The 24,726-nt window shown below is 34.8% G+C and overlaps 1 protein-coding gene across 3 annotated transcripts in view; it reads left to right on the top strand.

Moving 5' to 3' along the window:
* Positions 1-24,726, top strand: part of tbc1d5 (TBC1 domain family, member 5) — a 138,807-nt gene that overhangs the window by 44,995 nt on the left and 69,086 nt on the right. For all 3 annotated transcript variants that reach the window (XM_066715693.1, XM_066715691.1, XM_066715692.1), the window contains 3 exons: positions 8,180-8,248; positions 11,092-11,207; positions 24,004-24,070. In XM_066715693.1, the coding sequence (XP_066571790.1) occupies positions 11,111-11,207; positions 24,004-24,070 (164 nt within the window). In that variant the 5' untranslated portion in view covers positions 8,180-8,248; positions 11,092-11,110. The remainder of the gene's footprint in view (positions 1-8,179; positions 8,249-11,091; positions 11,208-24,003; positions 24,071-24,726) is intronic.

Genomic DNA, 24,726 nt, shown 5'->3' with positions numbered 1-24,726 from the left:
CGCAGGCAAAAGGAATTTACTGTTGACCCGGTTTATTGTATTTTGAAAACCACAATAGCTAAATATGTCATATTTTGCAAGTCTCTGTTACAATGCATGTTATAAATAGACAGCTTGAGAGTCATGTTAAGCTTAAGATGAAATTCCTTTCACATAATTCTGGAACCAAAACAAATATTTTGTCGAAATATTTTGATTTATACAAATATATTGATTTCAGTAACAATCATAAAAAAACTTTATGCAGTAAAATATATGTTTTGAATACCTAATGGTAATTGAATACCAATGGTAGTATACTAAAGAAAAGAAAACAGAATGGACATCATTATTTAATCTTATTTGCTGTAATTCTACAATGGAAACAATGTTAGAAATAGTAAATAATATAATTATCTATTGTATTCATCCTAATATAAGAGTAACCTCCTATTTCAGAAAATGTTCCCTGTGATATCCAATTTTGTTTGAATTTTTCTTTGTGATTTTCTATTTTTTTTTGCTGCTTTATTTTTGGAATTTTTCCAACAAAATCCACCACTGTCAAATAAATAGTTTTCTTCTATAACACATGTAACTGTTCCTGATTATGTATAAATGTGATATCCTTGTACGCAAGAAATAAACTCAAATGTGGTCGCCATTGATAGATTTTCTGGTATAACAAGGTCAAGGATGAATGCACATGTGGATGTGTTGTCTTTTCGTCATCGCTAAAACTCAGAAGGTTTCTGAGAACGGCAGAATATTGTCAAAATGTTCAAATGACTAAATGTACATAAATGTGCCAAAATCATGACGTCGTTGGAAAAATTCGAATTTTGGGGTTTCATACTTAATAGATACGCATGCAAAAGGTCTTGTCTTCGCACATTGCGTGTCTATTAGAATGAGTATAGAAAAGATAATAAGGGTATTCCTCAAGAAGCACTAACAGGTCACTATATACATAGGGCTGGGAACCAGACATGCTAAGTCAAGACCGTATACAAGACAGTATAGGAAAGTGTTCAGGACACCATTATTGTTTAGGACTAAAGTAATATTTAAAGATTTAAAAAATATTTGCGTGAAGAAGAACAGGGCTAATAAAGGAGATTTCATGCTAACATGCGATCTGGATGATCACTGGTTAGGTGCTTTAATAGCTATTAATCTTTAGATGGTAAATATGTAGTCCCCTTTTTCTTCTGGTGAGGGAATACATCCAGAAAGAAAGCATGTCAGCAATTGTGGTAGCATTTAACAATTGGTAACTGATATTCAATACTTAAGATTACATAGTGTGTTTTTAAAGAGCAGGCTAATTTAAAGCATAGGTCTCACTTAATCTGTTTAGACATTATACTGTCACTAATTCACATGAATCATGGCTAGAGTGAAAGTTTAATTGTAGCTGATCACAATTTTCTTTACAGTACTGGAGATTACATTGTCATTAAGATCACTGGTATCCTGTATTAGTGCTGTTAGCCCCCCTAGGCTTAGTATCTTCAAGCAGAAGATTTGTGCATTTTGCTTCAAACAAAAGAGAAGAAAAATCCAATTAATGGCAATACATTATCTTCCTCCGATAAAGCTATGTAATGAATGTATTCTTGAAAAGAGTTTTTCAAGAGACTTTAAAATGGTGTTTGGTTACCCTCAGGTATTATTTGCATTGTGCAAACAATGTCATTTTAAAGCTGCAAAATTAAATAATGAATGTCTTTATATAACCAGAGTCATTAAAAAAAGCCTTATCTTGTACAGATTTGTGTTTCTGTTGGATCACAGCTATCTGGGTCTTTCTAAGGAACATTATGAAGACTAGCTTTTATTGTGACTAACACTGGTACTCAGGACCTGGCCCTGTCACATAAGTATATAATAATTAAAAACAACACACACACACACACACACATTACATATATAGTGAGCCATTTCCTGTCTGGGAGGTTAATTTGATGGGTGAGTGGTTCCATTTTCACCTCTCTGGACTCTGCAGAGGATAAAAGTCTATCTGTTAGCTCTGTTGAGGAGGGAAGTGAGGAGAAAGACGTACTGATAGTAAGTCCTAATTACGATTTCTTTGTTGTTTTATTATTTTTCAGAGTGTGAAAATGTTCTGAAAAGCTCCAGTAAGGAGGTATTTATATTTTTGATGTGGGAAAACATTTGACAACGTCAAGCCTGTTTAAACTCAGACGAAGGTTTCCTTAAGAACCTGTTTTCATGCAGTTCCTGTTTTGTTGTTGTGCTGACTGCACCTGGCCCTCAACGTACTGCGTCTCTCCCTCCTTACCACAGAAATGTATGATTTGGGCACATCATGGCTGTCATCTTGGTGTCTAAAGCCCCCAGTACAGGGCACTTGTATATATTCATTCATTAGCAGGGTCACTCATTGCTAGACACCATTTAATTAATTAATTGCAAGAAATACAAAATAAAAATGCACTTGCTGTATGCTCTATGTGCCCTGAGTCTCCGTAGGCATCTCGAGGGGCAAACTGACTCATCTAACAGCTCCGTCAGGTTGCATACAGTGGAATAAGGGGATTTCACACTGTGTGAGAGGCATCTCCTGATGGTTAAATCTGTAACCAATACTAAATTGATTGCTGATGTTTTTCCTTTCTCTGTCAGTAAGTGTTTTAGAAAAGTTCTCTGTCTGAATGTGTATACGGTCATATGCAATGACAGTGTTATCCGTTTGCAGTCAAACATACTGGCTGCAGGCAGGAGGTTATTCCTTGAGGTCGGTGTCAATTTTTTTTTTTTTTTTTTACATTTAAATTTGCTTGCTATGGTAGAGCTTTATTTTCCAGATCACAAGGAATGGGATATGGCAGTGCTTGAGATATGGTTTCTCTATGATAAACACATAAAACTAACTGTAACTAATATTGTGAAACTCCACTTATTATTATTTTTGATATAAATGCATAATATATGCATTTTTAGTTATGGCCAGTACTATAAGCAGGCACTTTTATAGAGAGTCAAATTCGCTGCATTTTCCTTTTCCAAAATCACAAATGCCTACTTACATTTGTGTTTGGTGCCAGCTTAGTGCCTATAGGGCATGTTTTGAGTGCGTTTGTCTCCATAAAAATCACTTTACATTGCTGATCTTAGTGTGCTATAAGCTCAAGCAGCTTGTTATTTTTGCTTATTAATTTACGTACATCTTTGGATCTTATTAAAAATGTTCTACTTTCATAGGTGACAAGGTCTGGCACCGTGTGGAGTTTTTTAAATATGTTTTGAAGCGCAAGGGAGGATTTCATTGTAGCACAAACCACGGTGCTTGAAACATACCAATTTACATCCTCATAGTCCTTGTGCCCCAAATTGTACTGTCTGTGTCCTCAATTTTCAGAACTTTTTACAACTGTGGTGCATTAAAGACAAATGCCGTGCTTAACTTTCTGTGTTAATGTGCTATTTACAACTAGCTGTCTCATGTTTTGTTGTATGACTGGGAGTCCCTAAGATCATGTTTTACTTTTAAGCAATTATCTCCCGCCAAAAAAAAAAAAAAAAAGTAATTTGACTGCTGTGATTTGGGATAGTGTTATTTTTTCTCAACATGCGCAAATCATTGTAGTATGACAGCTATTTTGATAGTTGCACAGTAACACACACCAGTATTCCCTTTGAACTACGCTGAACATTGCCTAATTTTTATTAAATGTATTTTGCTTTCTGTAGAAGTCACTGAGGCTTCAAGGAGTAGTTGTGACAACTGGAGCCCAAGAGCTTAAATTACCATCTCCCAGCACAACTCTTACTATAATTAGCCAGAATTAACAAGAAATGTTTGCTTTAGTTAAATTATTCAGAACATTTATTTTACTTGTCAGAGGTTAGATCAAATTGTTCCTATAATGTGCAGTTTGAAGCAGGCTACTGTAAATGCTCTGTCTTTGTGACAATCTGAACGTATTATTATTATTATTATTATTATTATTATTATTATTATTATTATTATTAATTTTCACCACAAAGTGCTGGGTTCTATTTTAGACAGATTTTTAAAATAAGCTGTTTTGTGTACATGTTTGTCTCTTTAAAGCAGTGCAATATTAGCAGCAAGGCCAATGTCAAAATTGAAAAGTTCAGGTGGATTCCATGTTTTTGATAAGATGTTTCTGATATTACATTATTTCAAGTTTTTCTTCATCATCCTCACTGTGCTAATATGCTTTGTTATATTGTAACTGACAAACACCTTACAGGTCACAATGTTGTGTGTGAATCCGGAGAAACATTTAATGAATAAATACATACAACAATAGAAAGAAAACAGCATTCAGGCTATTTTCACACAGAGAAAGTGTTCATTAGAAATGCCACCAACTACATCTGTATGTTACTGCATATGCTACAGATGATTATTTTTATGTTTTTAAAGGTGTGATCTCTATGCTGCCTTTATTTATAATCTGTAGTCTGTAAAATGTAAAGATAATGATCTCATGAATAGGCATATACTTTTTTTTTTCCTCACATGTTTATTTCTAGGCCTCATATTTATATTATAATTTAAACACCAGGAACTAGATATCTTTTAGCTTTTTATTGTTTTATTGCTATTGTTTAATCTTTATAATTTTGAGATTAATTTCAGTTATGATCATCCTATTCCTGTTTTTGTCAAGTATCGTAAAAATGCAGAATATCTTTAAATTTGGTATCCATGTTACTTGAAGTATTTAATTATGTAATAGTTTCCCCTCTGCTCAGTAGTTCTTAAATTCTCTTGAAAAAAGTGTGAATTATGAACTTGTTGTACTTATTGTTCTGTGGAAAACAGTGCATTTACACTATAACACACTGAAACCTCTCTATGAATAGACAAGGTGTTACCAGTGTACATGTTTCTGAGTTCCGAATAAAGGGATACTTTAAAGAGAGAGAGAGGAAAGAAAAGTGTAATGTTAATATGGATTGTGTGTCATCTGTGTGCAATTACAGTACAGGACACTACCTGAAGCACTTTCATAGTAAAATGAGAAACCTCAACACAAAGATCCAACAGTTCCAGCCAGAATGGAAATAAACTGCAGATGCATAGTGGTTTTTGGTACTCTACGTTTTACAACTTGTAGACTCTTGCATCACCAAGTGTGTATTCCTGACTTATATTCTTTGAGTAAACATCTACAGAGAGGTCTGTGGAATTTGAATACTAACATTTACTTTCCTGCTTCCTCAGTTTACATTGTACCAGTTTTCTACAATTGGGAATCAATCACTAACGGATAAAACTGTTATGCAATGGAAGTGTTAATTACATCCTTGAACCATGTATGTGGAGCAGATACAAACACACCCCTGGTTGGTAGCTTAGTCTTGTGTTTAATACTGTGCCAGTTATGCCAGTCTCCTGCTTTTGTTGATGCTTCTTTTACATCAGGCCTCCAAATGAATTGAACTTGTAATGCAGCAGGTTGAATTCCTGTAAATCTCATTGTAAAAACCTAATTAAAACATAAAATCTAGACATCAAGCTATGAACTAAACAAATACTTTATCTGTTGCTTCTCTTGGTTTTGTTGACGCTGCGTACTGCACACGCATGCCTTATAATGAGAGGTGGAAAGAAACAGGTACACTTGTCATGTTCTCATCTCAGCTCATCAGTTCCAGTGTGGGTTGTCACTTTATATATATATATTTTTTTTTGTCATCTCTGCTGCTTCAAGTGCCCTAAGTTTTTGTTGTTCCAAACTGCAGTAAAAACCTCTTCACATACATTGCTACGCCATAATAAATAAATACCATTAAAATGCTGGGTATATGTACCTTTTAGAAACGTTGGCATTTTATAGTGATAGACTTGATTCGAAATGACATTGTATCATTTCAGAGAGTGCAATTATCAAGGTTCATTACTTCGTAACCAGCCATTATTAACAGAATTTTAACCTAAAGGGAATTTCTAATCTGTGTTTGCACTTCACTGCAGCCTGCTTATTAATGCTAATATAACAAGTTGAGAAATTAACTTCTTGTCAGGTAGTGATCCAGATAGATCAGTTCATAGATATATGTGCTAATCTGCAAAGGTCTTTGTCATCTGTGCATTCATTTTGTGGAGATAAAGAATCGGAAATCCTTTGATAAATGATACAGATAGAGGAACATTTTACAGAGATCGCTCTAATCCCTTTTTCTGCCTTGTTAATGTTATTTTTTAGTACAGTAAATATTCTATATTTGTCCTGTAAATAATTGTCTTCATCAAATTATAATTTACCGAAGATCTCATTATGTGATTGTAGCAACACAGAAAAGTTTTCAGCTTCCAATCCCCCCCCCACCACACACACACAAAGTATTTGTTACACTTCTGCTGATGAGAAATAGGAACCTGTGCTTTGTACTGTATGTACTGCACTGTATTTAAGTATTGTGACTCGTCCCAATAACCACTTACATCCTCCCACTATTATATCTGAATATCAGTGTAAAGCATTCCCCGTAAATGGTGCTTATAGGGGTTAGTCATGTTGTCATTGCTGCCTCTGCAAAGTGGATTACTTTCTTTATATCTGTAGGATTGTCTGCTGCATGGTTTCTGTGTGTTGCATCTTCCACTAGATTGATACATCTATAAAATGTGTTTATTAGCCTTTATATTCTTTCTTCTTCGTGTCTCTTTTCATGCTTTTCTGATACTTAGTGATGATATGATTATCATGACTAACAATAATAAAAACAACCACGGAAAAAGATTCACAATCACACCACTAATTTTAAATCATAAATGAATAAAATGTATCCGACATCGTGATATTTTCATTTTTCATTATCCAGTCTTCTAAGTTATCTGATAATAGAATCAAAATATTAATTTTAATACATTAAATATTAAACCAAATTCTGTTCTTGTATTAAAAATGTATTTTTAATATTTGAAAATGAAATAGAAGTATTAATGCATTCATAATTTATATTATCTGTAATTTTATAATAGATCAATTATTGATATAAAGTAAATGTGGAATGTGTTCTCTTTTAGTGTCCCGTACAAAGCAGCACCTTAGATGATAAAATAGCATTAAGCCTTGTTCTGTCTCTGCTTGAATTTGAGAAATGTTTTGTACTTCAGTTCCTTTTGAAGAGATGTGTTTGTTGAATGCTCTACATTCATATAGTGCTTATATGGCAGTTTGTTTCCAGATATTGAGCTGTGCCAGTAAAGACCTGGGGCTGCTGCTACTATTTTATATATATATAAAAAAAAAAACATATATATATATATATATATATATATATATATATATATATATATATATATATATATATAGTGTGTGTGTGAGGTTATTATTATTTTTTTCTCAATTTGAAGTGTTAGACATTTAATTTAATGCACATTTAGCAATTGCATAAATCAGTCCTGCATGTTTTATTTTATTTTTAATCATGTCAGGGAGATTATGGTTCATGTCTTTGCAGTTACAGAAAATACAGAAGCTATTGGCCCACAGGGGTTCTTTGATTTCTGTCACCTCACTTCTTCTCTCCTCAGCTCCCCAAAAATAGGCCCTATATAGACAGTCGGTGGCATCACTCCATTCATATGTAGGCCTATATATATAATACTATTTCAATAACTAAACTTTGAATTGATTTAATACGTTTATATTCAAGCAGCTTTTCTTGATCTTATATTAATACATTTGTTGCCCCAGCCAGAGCCGTATCACCCCTCCACACAAAACCATTGAGCTATTGGAGTAATGGCTTGACATAGTGTTAAGGTATCATTTAAAATAAGTTTTGTTTTCTTAATGCTGTACTTTAAATAATGTGCATTTTTCAGATTTTAGCATATTATTTTATACAATTTAAAAAAGAGCTGACTTCTACAGTAGTACTCTGAGACACACCCAGAAACACCACTTTTCCCAGAGCCGCATGCTTCATTTTAATTTTTGTTAGTGAGCCGCTTAATGCAAAGTGCTTTGGGACCTTACTGAATTGCATGAAAGGTAATAAATAAATGAAGTTTTACTGTTAATGACTTAATTTACTTTGTGTCCCTGTGTTTATGCAGGAATTCAAAATATGTTTTGTGCCATTTTCCCTGCCCTGCATATTTATATTTCAGCACTCTTTTTTGTTGTGCTTATTTAAAATATGTATTTATGTATTGTTTTACCCCCTCCCCCCTCTCTGCCCCTAGATAAAGCCATTCATACATTCGAAGAAGTGCTGAAGACAGGTCAATGAAGACAAGCACAGTATCTTGATGGTTAGTACTGCACATTATTTTAACATCATTGTTTAAGATTTATGGAAAAAATCCAAGATGTTCAAGTACATTTGTAAACATTTGAGCACAAAGAGCAAATTAGGTTAAGCTTTTGTTTGCTGAAGCTCCCCGATTCCATGATTCCATGATTCCAAAGCAAATATACAGTCAAAGTGCAGGGCCGCCTCTTTAGTCATACTTTCTGGTTAAAACCCATTACTGTTCTGTAAATATTCACCAATTCAAGATTCAGAGTGTATAATTTGTGGAGAAAACATTTTTGTATTTTATTTTATCAGCATAATAAGAAATTTGTATTTTTCTAGAATGATTTACTTAATTGAAGCATCAAAAGTTATTAACCCTACCTATATTTCAATACTTTGCTCTTAAAGAGGAGCTCTTTTCCAAATTTAAGCATCTGTTTATTGTCTAGTCCCAGTGGATTAGATTTGCTGTTGTGCCATTGCAGTACTCTGGTTTCGTACATGTGTCAAATTCAGATTTATCTGGTTATAAATGAACGTTTTAGCAATATCTCTTGGTTTATTACAGCCCAACAAACAAATAAAATAAATAAACATAATTCCACGCACCATTCAGTATACTTAATGTTTTTAAGGATTTTAATTTCCACGGCCCTGAAACATACCCACAGTTCTGCATGTTATGTAAGACTTGAATAAACAACAACTTTGAGTCGTGTGAAAAAGGATTAGTGGTAGGATTTTATTATTAAATATTAAATGACATCTATTAAGATAAATTATTTATCAATAATTTAGCTTCTATTGTAAATGGACTTACCATGTGTAAGCCAGACCCCCCGATGTCACATGAACTGTGTGAGGAAGGTTGTGAGTAAATAAATTATATCACTCTTTTAGGCTGTGGTCTAATACCATTAAATATTCAGCTATTTGGATGATTGAATTTAATGCTAAATTAAAGTATTTGAGATTAAGTGCCCTATAAATTTGATCAGATGTATAATCTGCATACAGGAAGTGCAGAATGTAAAATGAGAGAAACCATAGGAGCAGTATTTATGCATCTTCACGCTGACAGATGCTTACCTTGATAGATGACATTAATTGGAGAAACTTTTTACACAGACCACAGTATCATATGTGTTGAAAATTCAGTCATAGATGATACAACTATAGTTTATGCCTTACCTAGCTTTTTCAATTATTATTCCTTCTAATTAAGCTGTTAAATATTATTTTATCTGCATGATATATGTCACTGATTGCCCATGATTTTATACCCACAAATGGTGTGCAGCATATAGAGAACTCAAGGGGAAGGGGGGAACAAACTGTACCAGTTAGCAGTTATGTCTTACAAACTTGTTCCTCCTGATCATTTGCCTTTATTTGCACTACTGTTGCAATTAATACATTTACATGAATGATTTCCATGTTCTGAATTACTGTTAAATATTTCCATTTTAAAATGTCATCTAGATGCTTTGGTTCAATCCATAGATGTACTGCCATTAAACCCTGATGTCTTTGTTGTGCACACTCCCCCCCGCCCCCCATTTCTCTTTTGGCCCCTTATCAAACAAGCAAACCAACAAGCAAAAATCAACAAGAACATTTTAATATGTGCAGTACCTGGTGAAAAAGATAGCCACTTGTAAAAAGTAAACATATGCTTAACACTATATAGCTAGCTAGATTTGACAAAGCATTGCAATATTTTGCTTTCTCAATTCTGACTAATATTATTTATTTTGTGTGCCATGGTGTTGGTGCTAGTTTGTTTTTCGCCAAGACAAGACACCCATTTGGCATCCCACCTCTGCTTACACACGTGGATGTCTGAGCCTCCCAGTATCCACAATGAGAAATTAAGCAATTAGAAAAGTTCACATTCATTATTTAGTTCCATTAACTTGGTACGACATCTCAGGTTGCAGACCAATGAAAAGTAGCAGCATCACCCAGGCAATTTGTAAAATTAGTAAAGCAGAAATTGGCATAAGTTCAGGCCACATGGCCAAGGAGATACCAGCTTGGTGTCAAAACTGTAATTTGTAACTTCAAATGTAAAATAATGGGTTTGAAAAATAGCTGGGGAACCAAATGTGTCAACCTGTATTATTCAATAAACCAAGGCCTGCGCCTGGAATATTAGTATAATGCTTCTATAAGCTTTGATGATTGGATAGTCGCACTGCAGATTTTTGCAGCATAAGGCTGAAATGATTATGAAAGGGATCCCGGTCTAATGTGTTCTTAATTAACTGCTCAGATTCTGTTTGTTTTTGTTCATGTGTGTGTGGTGATAATGTTTAAGTTGCCAAAAATATAAAAGTAATCAGGAGTAAACATGTTCTAGGTCTGTGCATTCAGAGACCGAGGCCGTATTCTTCAGCAGTAAGGTGTAGTTTGTAGGTAAGAAGTTGCTTTTCCTCACTAGCCAGTTTCCTAAGCCAAAGCAAGCATATTGTTCTGAAGCACAGCATCAATCTTGACTTTCAAACTAAGATAAACAGATCGTCACAACTGACAGAGGAAGCTAACAAAACAGGGTCTTTCAAGAAAAAGTATTTTATTAATTAAAAAAAAAAAAGAAAAGAAACTTTGAAAAGCTGTTCCATCAAAATTATTATATTATAATTCCAGGCATTTCCATCAATCATTTTTAAATGTTTGCTATGTTTAAAGTAGTTCACTTGGACCTACCTTCACCAAAATATGTATGTGTTTATAAGGTTTTGATTGTATACATGAGAGACAAAACTCTTCATTTTACTACAGCATGTTACCCCGCTGATCCATGTATTGATGAGCCGAGTTGTAAATCTGTGTTGCTGTTATCTGACATTTCAGGTCATTGTTGTTCGTAGTCATGCAGCACCCCAATTTCGAAACCAGACACCCACTTCAAACAGATGACCAAGAAACGGGCATTGATCCTCTGCAGAACTACATCACAAGCAAAACAGGTGAGTCGGACAGCTCTGGATTAATATTGTTGTTTCCCTGATTCTGTCAGAGAAGAATCAGTTGAAATATGATGTCAAATATCACCTGTATTTAACAAAGGGAGGTTACAGCTCTTTCTATTATCCTGTTTAAACCACCAGGTTATCAATTAGCACTTGAGACCTGTAGACAACGTGTAGAAAAGATAACCGTGCCATTGAAAAGACACATCCCGGCTAAATGTAATAAAGAGTTGAAATTGACTTTTTCTGCCCCTGCTGACATGTAGTTTGAGACAGCTTTCATAACACTGAAGAATGTATTCATATTTCCACTGACTCCTGTGTGCTGTAAATAATGAGAGCTGTGTTAAAATGATAATGGCACTCAGTTTGCTTCTGTGAACCCTTTCCTTCTTCAAAGAACTTCTGAGCACCTAGTGTGTTGCCCTGGGGAAAATATGCATATTACATCTTACATTAATTTTCAAGGTACATGTCTTAGAAAATGTGATATTGTGTGATATGTTATACCTTTATGATATATAGAGAGCTGTGTATGTGAACCAAACAGAAATAACAAATACACAATTAATAATATATGTAAACAGAAATTACTTTAAAGGAAACTCATGCAAGGAGGATATGGAGGATATTCCATTTTTAAGGACTGATTTTTAATTAATTAGTAAGCTAGTTAATTTATTAATGTATTTTGTGCAGATAATAGACCATGACACACAATCTGTTTAATCATACTGTTTATTCGATATTAGGGCAAAGAATTACATCTATAGTTATTATGTAGTATTTGTCATTTGCAAAAACTCTACAAGCGCATTGTCAAAGCAGTGCTTATGGTATATTCTACCATTTTCATCATTAAATGTGTCTTTTGGAAATGCACGAACAACTGCAAATGTCAAATTGATAAAGGAAATGAAGACTCAAATTTTGTAACTTGTGTATTCTTTTGTGTAGAATAGCTAGTGGAATGAAAAGACAATCAACTTTCAAAGGATATTCCAATTCAATTAATTAAATTAAGTGTCAGAATGCCTCAATTTATTTTAACATTTCCTTGTTGAAGTCTCAATGTGACTAATGACACATTTTGAATGATTCATTTTCTTGTTCCCTAGGGTATTTATCACATTTTCCTGAAAAGAAATGTAGAATTTGACTGAGGAACATTAATTTAAATACTTATTTTCTCTAGTGTGTGTGTTTTTTAAGTTCCTTGTGAAATAAAGTGGTATTTACCAATGTCAAGATCCAGTGTGTATATATATATATATATATATATATATATATATATATATATATATATATGAGTCAGCTTGTATACTTGTAGCTGTTGTAGACGGTACGTGACTAGGAGAAGAAAACATGTAGTGCCTAGTATTTGGTTGGTCGCACCTTTTTTCTTTTTAAGTTTCAGGATGCAATGCAGCATAATTAATTAGGGTTTTTGGCTAGCTTTAGTCTTTTTTTATCACAATTTAGATCACTAAGCATTTGTAGTGTAATGGAATCCAAAGTTTTGCCACAGCAATTAAATTGTACCTGCAGATGTAGCTTTATTTACATAATCAGCTATAAATGTTTGTGCGTCTTTTGGAGAAAATTACATTTTGTAAACATTCAAGCAAACAAAACATTTCCAGAACCCCTTTATTGTTGTTGTCGTTGTTGTCCTCGAGTTTTAGTATAGTCAGGTTTCATGTTGATTTTAACATTCTTCTTTCTGACCTACAATGCTCTGCATGGTCTAGTGCCACTACCTAACTGATCTTTCATCTTTCTACACTAACACCTGTAACCTGTGTTGCTCCTTCTCTCCTTGGGTGACAGGGCTAATCCCTAATATTTGGAACAATATTCTGCTAGAATTCAGAGATCCTGTTACATTGAGTGCTTTCAAATCATGTTTAAATACTTTTTTTTTTTTATAACATTTTTTAAATTTTGTTCCTTGTTTTTACTTTCTGTATCTGTTCTGTTAATTGCATTGTTTGTTTTCCCTTGTAAAGTGCTTTGAGACTACATTGGTTGTAAAGGCGCTATATGTATGTATGTATGTGTGTGTATATATATATATATATATATATATATATATATATATATATATATATATATATATATATATATATATAACGTTTATTTAATTATTATAGTGTGGATAGAAGTATTGCTTGCTACATTCATTACAGTATGTATTTGTAACTTTTGTTACTAACTGCTGTATGTATTTAGTACTGAGACCTTAAATAATGAATGCTCACTGCACCACTTCACTCAGCATTTAAATCACTGTATTTTGTGGGTTTTACTTTACAGTGTGACCTACAGATACTGCTCTACTTAGTTGATGTGATAGTTGATGCTCTTCATTCTCGTTTTTTTACAATTAGTTTTGAGTAGTTAAACTGACCCTTAAAAAATTGTTATTTAGGTTTATATTATTTTAATAGGTGTAGTCAACGTCACCAGAATGATGGAGAGGGGAAAATTAAAGACTTGAATAGTTTAAATGACCGAATGGTATTCTTCTAATTTCAACTTAATTTATTTAACCCCAACTCTTCACCTGTCAGTGTGCAATTTTTATATATTTTGACTTGAATTACCTTCTGTTATCCCCTGTGAAATCCCATCATACTTTCCTGGAAAATAATAAGCAGGTATTTTGTTTACTGGTGAATCATTTATGCCATTGATGTACTCTAGGAAACTGGACACAAGAGAAACAAATCTCAAGTATTAAATAGACCACAGTCAACTTATTAAGCTGATTGTTTTACACCAATCAGCCATAACATTATGATCACCTGCCTAATATTGTGTAGGTCCCCCTTTTGCCACCAAAACAGCCCTGACCCGTCGAGGCATGGACTCCACTAGACCTCTGAAGGTGTGCTGTGGTATCTGGCACCAAGATGTTAGCAGCAGATCCTTTACGTCCTGTAAGTTGCGAGGTGGGGCCTCCATGGATCAGACTTGTTTGTCCAGCACATCCCACAGATGCTCGATTGGATTGAGATCTGGGGAATTTGGAGGCCAAGTCAACACCTTGAACTCGTGATTCATCAGACCAGGCCACCTTTTTCCATTGCTTCGTGGTCCAGTTCTGATGCTCACGTGCCATTGTAGGTGCTTTCGGCAGTGGACAGGGGTCAGCATGGGCACCCTGACTGGTCTGCGGCTACGCAGCCCCATACGCAACAAACTGCGGATGCACTGTGTGTTCTGACACCTTTCTATCAGAACTGGTATTAACTTTTTCAGCAATTTGAGCTACAGTAGCTCATCTGTTGGATCGGACCACACGGGCCAGCCTTCGCTCCCCACGTGCATCAGTGAGCCTTGGCCGCCCATGACCCTGTCGCCGGTTCACCGCTTTTCCTTCCTTGGACCACTTTTGATAGGTACTGACCACTGCAGACCGGGAACACCCCACAAGAGCTGCAGTTTTGGAGATGCTCTGACCCAGTCGTCTAGCCATCACAATTTGGCCCTTGTCAAAGTTGCTCAGATCCTTAGGCTTGCCCATTTTTCGTGCTTCTAACACATCAACTTTTTCACTTGCTGCCTAATATATCCCACTCACTGACATGTGCCATGATAATGAGATTATCAGTGTTATTCACTTCATCTGTCAGTGGTCATAATGTTATGGCTGATCGATGTATATAACAGATAGATCTGAAATATTTTCTAAGTTGTTTAGTGTCTGCAACACAATCAAAAGCTGTTTGAATCTAAAGCCACTCTATACAGATCTCTGGAATAAGTGTGGGAAAATGGTAACAGGAAAAAAAAATAGAGACGTACTCAAATGTGTTGGTACCCCTCCACAGAAAATGAAGAATGCACAATTTCCTCTGAAATAACTTGAAACTGACAAAAGTAATTGGCATCCACCATTTTTTATTCCATATTTAATAGAAATCAGACTTTGCTTTTGATTTTGGTTTTCAAAATAATATTGTAAATAATATAACCAATGAAAATGGCATGGACAAAAATAATGGGACCCTCAACCTAATATTTTGTTGCACAACCTTTAGAGGTAATCACTGCAATCAAACCTTTTCTTTAGCTCTCAGTGAGACTTCTGCACCTGTTAACAGGTAGTTTGGCCCACTCTTCCTGAGCAAACTGCTCCAGCTGTCTCAGGTTTGATGGGTGCTTCTCCAGTGCTTCTTTCAGCTCTTTCCATAGATGTTCGATAGGATTCAGATTAGGACTCATAGAAGGCCACTTCAGAACAGTCCAGTGTTTTGTTCTTATCCATTCTTGGGTGCTGTTAGTTGTGTGTTTTGGGTCATTATCCTGTTGGAGGACCCATGATCTGCGACTGAGACAGAGCTTTCTGACACTGGGCAGTACATTTCACTCCAGAATGCCTTTCATTGATTTCATTGTGCCCTGCACAGATTCAAGGCATCCTGTGCCAGGCACAGCAAAGCAGCCCCACAACATAACCAAGCCTCCTCCATGTTTCAGTGTAGGTATGGTGTTCTTTTCTTTCAAAGCTTATTTTGTTCGTCTGTGAACATAGAGCTGATGTGACTTGCCAAAAAGCTCCAGTTTTGACTCATCTGTCCAAAGGACATTCTCCCAGAAGGATTGTGGCTTGTCAATATGCATATGGGTCTTCTTCCATGGAGGCCACTTTCGCTCAAAAAGCGACGGATGGTGCAATCACAAACTGACGTACCGTCACCTTGGAGTTCAGCTTGTATCTCTTTGGTTCTTTTTCTGCCATTCACACTATCCTTCTGTTCAATCTGGAGTCGATTTTCCTCTTGCGGCCGCGCCCAGGGAGGTTGGCTACAGTTCCATGGACCTTGAACTTCTTAATAATATTTGCAACTGTTGTTACAGGAACATCAAGCTGCTTGGAGATGGTCTTGTAGCCTTTACCTTTACCATGCTTATCTATTTTCTTTCTGATCTCCTCAGTCAACTCTCTCCTTTGCTTTCTCTGGTTCGTGTTCAATGTGGTGCACACAATGTTACCAAACGGCATAGTGACTACTTTCCTCCATTTAAATAGGCTGGATGACTGATTACAAGATTGGAGACGTGTGATATGAATTAAAGAAACTAATTAGTTTGGAATAGCACTATAATCCAATTATGTATTATCTTTTCTAAGGGGTACCAACAAATGTGTCCAGGCCATTTTAGAATATCTTTGTAGAATGATATTTGCAACAATTAATCTATTTTCCTCGCTTCTTTGCTTTATTCTATGACATACCAAAGGCAAGCAAGTATACATGATGCAATAGCTTTTAATTTCATCACTTATCAGGATGAATGAAGCATTATTTCAATGAGCTGTAAGGGTACCAACAAATTTGAGCACATCTGTATATATACACTACCATTCAAAAGTTTGGGGTCACTTTGAAATGTCCTTGTTTTGAAAAGAAAAGCAATTATTTTGTACATTAAAATAATATCAAATTGATCAGATATACAGTGTAGACATTGTTAATGTTGTAAAAGACTATTGTAGCTGGAAATGGCTGATTTGTAATGGAATATCTACATATGCATACAGAGGCCCATTATCAGCAACCATCAATGGCACGTTGTGTTTGCAAATCCAAGTTTATCATTTTAAAAGGCTTAATTGATCATTAGAAAACCCTTTTGCAATTATGTTAGCACAGCTGAAAACTGTTGTGCTGATTTAAAGAAGCAATAAAACTGGCCTTCTTTAGATTAGTTGAGTATCTGGAGCATCAGCAATTGTTGGTTCGATTACAGTGTCAAAATTGCCAGAAACAAAGAACTTTCTTCTGAAACTCGTCAGTCTATTCTTGTTCTGAGAAATGAAGGCTATTCCATGCGAGAAATTGCCAAGAAACTGAAGATCTCGTACAACGCTGTGTACTACTCCCTTCACAGAACAGCGCAGACTGGCTCTAAGCAGAATAGAAAGAGGAGTGGGAGGCCCCGGTGCACAGCTGAGCAAGAGGACAAATACATTAGAGTGTCTAGTTGAGAAACAGACGCCTCACAGGTCCTCAACTGACAACTTCATTAAATAGTACCGCAAAACACCAGTCTCAACGTCAACAGTGAAGAGGCGACTCTGGGATGCTGGCCTTCTAAGCACAGTTGCAAAGAAAAAGCCACATCTCAGACTGGCCAAAAAAAAAAAAGATTAAGATGGGCGAAAGAACACAGACACTGGACAGAGGAAGATTGGAAAAAAGTGTTATGGACAGATGAATCTAAGTTTGAGGTGTTCGTATCACAAAGAAGAACATTCGTGATACAGACCAAATGAAAAGATGCTAGAGGAGTGCTTGACGCCATCTGTCAAGCATGGTGGAGGCAAAGTGATGGTCTGGGGGTGCTTTGGTGGTGGTAAAGTGGGTGATTTGTACAGGGTGAAAGGGATCTTGAAGAAGGAAGGCTATCACTCCTGTGGACGGTGCTTGATTGGAGCCAATTTCCTTCTACAACAGGATAATGACCCAAAGCACAGCTCCAAACTATGCAAGAACTATTTAGGGAAGAAGCAGTCTGCTGGTATTCTGTCTATAATGGAGTGGCCAGCACAGTTACCCGATCTGCAAGGCTCTAATTGCTGCAAATGGAGGATTCTGTGATGAAAGCAAAGTTTGAAGGACACAATTATAAATTAAAAATGTATAATTAAATTAAAAATCATTATTTCTAACATTGTCAATGACTATATTTCCTATTCATTTTGCTATATTTCCTATTCAATTTGAATGGAAAACAAGGACATTTGTAAATGACCCCAAGCTTTTGAACGGTAGTGTATATATATGATCCGTGCTGGTCAAAAAGAGATTGTAATCCAGATAAATTAAAGCTGATTTCAAGATTGCATTTTTGTATTCCCTTATGTGGAGAAAATAAACAAAAAAAACACAAAACCGAAAAAAGTTGCTAACAGGTGTTATGTGCAGTCTGGTAAAAAGCTAAAGTTAATGTGCTTCAGAATAGAAAAACATAATTATACCGTGCTGGATTTTGAAAAACCAAAGCATTTTGCATTTTAATTATGCCAGGTATGTTTATTGATTTTTCTGTTATAATACTTTGATTCATCATTAATAATTCATAGTTTTGGTCAACCATTTAATTTTATGCACACCTGTATTATTATTTTTATTTATTTAGATTAATTTGGAATTTCTTAAAAGGTGTCATATGTGGGGTGAGAGTTTTTGTTAATTCTCTTGGAGTTTTTTTTTTTTTTTTTTTTCCACTAACTTCAGTGTTATTATGAAGCACAGTGCAGACTGTCAACCTAATTTACGATGAAATACAGAAGCTAACAATTGTAGGACAGCTTGTTGTAAACCCCATACAGCAACCAAATACATTTTTGCTGTCATCTTTTAAGAAAGAAATTAAAGGAGCTTTTGCAAAATGGCTGCCACAGTCGACCACAGATGGGACTATATCTCGGTCTGCTGAAGTGATTTTCCATTAGTTCCCTATTAGCTTTAACAGATAGTAGCAATACAGGAAATAGTGATACTGCTAAGCCCACAGAGTGAACTAAATGCCAATCACTGTTTGTGTCCCCATTTCAAACACTTCTGCAGTGAGCTTTTTTTCTGACCCCCTGAGAAAATCCTAAATTGGTCCTATTCCATTCTTATCATTAGGTAATGTAGCTTTAATTTCTCTTTGTTTAAAATTCCCCCAAGTTGCACTCTGTGCCTTGTGATTAAATTTATAACTGTAAACATAAACCTCTGGGCCTACGGCTTTGTATACTAGTGCTCCCACAGTTCTCTTTCAAGGTTAGACCTCATTTCATATGCAGAGACTTACTCTATTGAGCAGTGTGAGAGGACGAGAACAGACCTTACCATCTGATCAAGGTTGGAGTTATCTTTGGTTGGACGGTTTTTGCTGTTTTTCTCCTCAAGCAGTCGTTCTGAAACAGTCAGTTCTTTACCTCCACGCCTTGCTCACACAATGTTGTCCCACACTGTAAGAAAATGTGCAGTCTAGCAGATAGACCTTTAACATGAATCTTTAGTCACCTAAAAGCCACCATTGGTTAACACTGATCTAACTTCTTGAGCGCGAACCTGAGTAACTTGTTAATCCACAGAAAATACCGCATACACGATATTTACACAATCTTATAAAACACACTTTTACATTGTTAACCATTACATCTACATTACTCAGCTCATTTTCATGCAACAAGGTTGGAAAAGGAAGTGTGGGCCAAGCCTAGCCTAAATACAATCATTGTATCCCCAAAATGAGAAGGTTTTCAATGTTAAACAATTCATGTGAAAATGCTTAAGGCTGATTGTCATCCAGTCCAACAGGAAGGTAGAGAATTTGATGTTTTGACAAAAAAAAAAAAAAAAAAAAACATTTTATTAAACACTGGTACCTGTCCTTAAGAGGCAGTACAGTCACTAAAGCAATTTACAGAACAAGTGAACGTAAAGTGGCATTTCATTAAATAAGTAAATAAATAAATAAAACCTGCAGAGTGAAACACCCCCCAGGTTAAACTTGGGTTAAAGCCATAAAATAACAAAAACACCAATTTAATGTATTTTTTATCAAGTTTAAAATGCAAAGCCTCAGAAGAAAATCGTGAACGCAGTCATTCCCTCTTTCATAATTGTGTGTATATTGTTGTGGCTCTTATGATATTGTAACATTTTTTTTTCTTTGTAATTTGAATTTTATTTGTTCCCAAGAGCTGCCTTCTCGCCAGCAGGTGTCTATTCGTTGGCTGAGAAAATGCTGTATTCCAAAGGAGCAAAATTCCCCACATGTACCTAGTTATTAACACTGAATTGATGTTTAAAAGTGTCATTAATACATTTTTCCATGAATACTTATTAACAATGTAAATGTATGCTGATGTTCTCTGAGACAAGTATTTTAATACACCACGAGTCTTAAATTGAAAATAAATTTTACAGTAGTTAATTGTTTTGGTAGAAATTCAGCAGGTCTTCCACTCCACTTATGAGCATTATTTTATCGCTGACAACTGCTGAAAATGAGACTTGTTATTTATGCCTTGCTAATACTATTTGTCAGAGGTGTCTTAAAAGCAGTCATAAAAACTATATATAATGATTTGTTCTCTGCTGAATGATTATGTTTTCTATTATCAAATTTAGACAAAGGTCTGTCTCACTGCATAATTTAACTGGAAGTTTTTTTGTTTTTGTTAATATATCGACTGATTTTAATTATTTGATACATACAGGTATTTTTACAAAAGGCTTTTCAGAAGTATAAACTTCCTTAAAAGGTATTATTGAGTTTTTTCCTTTTTCTATTGAACTGATTAACTTGGTATATTCACTCTCAAACAACATGATCTTTTGCAATTATTAAATGAAGAAAATAACCTTGTCATTTCCAGTGCCAGGGCATATAAATTGTTACTATAATAGCACAGGGCTCACACTGCTGTTAATGGATCTCGGGGTATGTAGACGTTTTTCTTTGGAAAGGGTCCCATTAAAAGACAACAGTGTACTGCTGGCACTGATGCAATTACTTTATATCGTGAGGGTCAGTACAAATACTAACACAATTACACACCATGTCACAAAGCTTGAGGTATCACACAGGTTTAAGGCGAATAGCACTTGAAAACAAAGTAATGGCTTTCAGCTCTGTAATCCACTGCTGAAGAAAGACTTCCCCAAGATTGTGCCACAAACTGCTGTCTGGTCTTGCTCCTGTAAAACGTCTGTATTTCATTAAAACTGTTATCTAGGGCATATGATTGTCCTGGTCATTCTGATTCTGGGATCTAGACAGTATTCAGATATTCTGGCTATGAAATACACACGTCCAGCCATTTTGGTCTCCCTCACCCCCCCCAGTTATGCAGATTTCTCCTGTTTTGGTTCTTTTTTGACCCACATACCTTTCCTCATTTTTCACAATGGTTTTAAATTAATTTTGATTTAAAAGGTTAAATTCTCATAGACAGAGTGGTGTTGCAATGATCACAATGTGTATCTGTTCAATTCAACAAAGCCTGCCATGTACATACTCAATAGGTTATAATAGATACTGAACTGTAAATTCTGTTTGAAAGGTTGGGTCATCTTGCCTCATTGACTTTAGACCACAAAACCAAATGATGTCTTACTTGAGAGAAATATATCAAAGGAGATCAACAATTATGAGTCATAAACATGCCTCGCAGGCATAAAACAGCAGGGAATTAGCATGTGAGGCTGATAAATATGCATGTAAATAAGCTCCCAAAGGAATAACATGGGTTTGATTGATAGGTTTAGAATTGAAGTATGTGTAAATTCCTTTTATACTTCGTTCTGCTGTTGCAGTGTTGAGATATATTTCACTTGTTAAAAAGTTTTACCAACTTTATAATTCTGAATGCCACATCTGTTTTGTCTGCCTATATTGCTTGTAAAACTTCATTAAATTATTAGAAACAGCTGGCCTCTCAGTACAATAACCTCTACTTATCTGTTTTTTTTAGACAGAATACTTTTGATTTATAGACTATATTAGAGTAAAAGTTGTTGTTTTTTCGGTTATAAAAACATGTTGTGCCATTTTCAATTATTCATAAGCTATAGTTAGAATTGCAGTTACTGTGTGTGTGCACACATTACTTTTAATTTATTTAGGGGGAAAATACAATATTAATATGGTGACCTAAATGCCTGATTACTAGGTCAAGACTGGTGATGGTCATGACTTCAAATTATTGTACATTTAGCAGGGTAATTTCTGTTATTCTCTGTTATTATATCTTAAATATATTAATGTAATTAATTTTCTTTGGAAAGCTGACTAAATCATAGGACAGGACTGTTAAATCAAACAAAATAAAATAAACTATGCATCTAAAAAACTGACCTTCGTGATTTCCAGAAAAATACACACAAATATGTAGATTGTCATCCACACACCTACAACACCTAATTTGTATGTTAAACATACATACTGTTATTGTTTTCTGAAAATAATTTACACTACAGCAAGGATTGAACCTCACCTGAAAGGGATTAAAAAGATTGTTAAAAAGGTAATACCATTAATTAAAACAGCAGATGGGATAGGTGGACTTGAAAACATCTTTTAATTTTTTTAATTTTGAAATTTTAACATTTACCATTTACATTTGAGACCGCTAGAAGTACATATAACAATGTGTATTCTGTATAAAATTTATTTTCTTTTTGGGAGCTATTTATCAATATCACTTCCAAAAATGAAAATCAGATCCTCTTTTGTTTTTCATAAAGCTGTATTTTATTGTGTTTTGTGGCATTGTACACTCTTCTGTGGTCTACAGTATTTCTCCTTCAAATATTGTGTGCTGTCTGGTGTTTTTCTTTAGAGACGTATTTACAACATTATTGTGATGGTGATACAATATATTTTAGCTTCCCGAGTTTAGCAAAGATTAAACTTTTTGGTCCTATTTTGGTTCACTATACATATAACTCCTCTGAGTTGAGTTTGAGAAATATACAGCACCCCCTAATGTTAAAATAGTGTCACTGTAAAAGAAAAATTAAACAACTGAAAATGTTTACCTAAATTAAAATGATGAAAATGAGCAAAATCTATTTCATGGAAATCTTAAGGACTATACTTTGAGAGTTCCTCTAAAGTCTGAAATTGTAATATAATATGGTAATTATACATGATAATTGACATAAAGCATTAGGTAGAGTTTTAAGGTAGATTATTAAAGAACAAACTTAAAACATTCTTTAGAATATATTTTTAAAGTACAGAAGAGCCCTCAAGTAGCAATAAAGCATATTTATGGAGACACGTTAGTATATATTTAAATACACACCTTCAAATCACTTTGAAAATGACATATAATAGCTCAAGGAAAAAGCACACAAATCTGCTTTAAAATTATTGTTTGTAAGGCTTTGTCTCGTGGGTTTTATACCTTTAAAAAAGGTTTGCAAGAAGGAAAAATAACAACAACTTTTAGTTTATTAAGGTAAAGAGGAATCTGTGCAGAATTAACTCTTGCTGTCTGATGTCATGCCACCAGTAATTTGATACTCTGTGAACTGCAGGCCGTGATACCTACTGCTCTTTTGGAGTAATTGCCGACCCACTAGGTTCAGGGCCAGTAAGGTGGCATTGTGGCTGAGGGAGCAGTTAGCCGAAAAACCCTTTGTTCTTTATCCTGTTTTGGTATACTGTAGTGGATATTGTGTTTATATTTTCCTGGCACATTTTTGTCAAGTTGGGTACTAACCTTTGTGAGCCAAGTGAGTATATACATCTCACAGGTTTCCTAACCTAAAGCAGACACCAACGCAGATGTCCCACAACTCCCATTGCACTCAGCACCTAGGGTCTCATGTTATGGTCTCCACTGACACCTCGGGACTGTACTGGTGAAAGGCAGATGAAACTAGATTTTGGAGATATTCCACTTAAGGATTTCTCTCTGTTTTCTTATCATAAGGAAGCAGTCACTGCTATCTGTAGTTAAAATATAATTTCTAGATCTGTAAAAAAAAATATGTAAAACTCTTGGCTGCCATACACAGCATGTGCTAATTATATTTGACAGATTTTTGAGTTTGATCAGAAATACATATCAGTGCTTATGCACAGCAATGGGGTATGAAACTCACCAAGGTAAACACATGAGGTGTTTACCTTGGATAGAATAATAAGTATATAATAAAGGTTATGCATTAGGAGGTCATCTACAGTATATCTCATTAATATGTAGTATATTAATTGGAAATCACAGTGTAAATTAATGTTTTAATCTTTTCATAAACATAAATTGTAGGAGGATCCGTGGAGAGCAGTGGAACAAAAAGCTTTTCAGAGTCTGACAGTACATTCATCTCCTACAGGTGAGCACTTATTAATAGATTTATATTTGATTGTTTATTGTTTAGTTTGTTAGTAAACATTGTCTGAAGTGTCTTTCTATTATTCTTTTCCCTCTGTTTTTTGTCTTTCAATTTATGCTGCTTTGTTAGTGAACAAAACAAAATATTTCATCAACAAGAATTTTAATTGAAAATGCTACACACACCTGGCTCCAGAACTGAGCAGCAGAGAACAGAACAGTCTATACAGACATTTGGCTGATGTTTAGATGTTCCGTGTGTGTGTTTGTTTGTGTGTGTGTGTTTAAATCTTACTTTATATTTGTCCGCAGAGATCATGGAGACTTGTATTCTCCAGGTTCCCTGCATTTTACCACGTCTAAAATAACAATTGCTTTCTTATTGTAGCCTTAAACCTGCTGTTCTTTTTCATGCAAGAACTGCATAATAATTGCACACGTATACCAAATAAGGTATAGCTTCCCTCTCCCTGCATAGTGCATCCCTTTATGGAAAAATAAACAAATACATAAATAAATAACTCTGTAAAACATCAGGGCTTTGCTAGATATACTATCTGTTTAATACATCTCATATTGCTAAGAAATTAAAATAAAGTGGCATGTCCATTATTTCTGACAGACTATTACAGTCATTTTACCAAAATTAACATTTAG

This window comes from Amia ocellicauda, chromosome 10 (genome assembly GCF_036373705.1).
Source record: "Amia ocellicauda isolate fAmiCal2 chromosome 10, fAmiCal2.hap1, whole genome shotgun sequence".
Lineage (NCBI taxonomy): Eukaryota > Metazoa > Chordata > Actinopteri > Amiiformes > Amiidae > Amia > Amia ocellicauda.
This window is presented reverse-complemented; position numbering and strand designations above follow the sequence as displayed.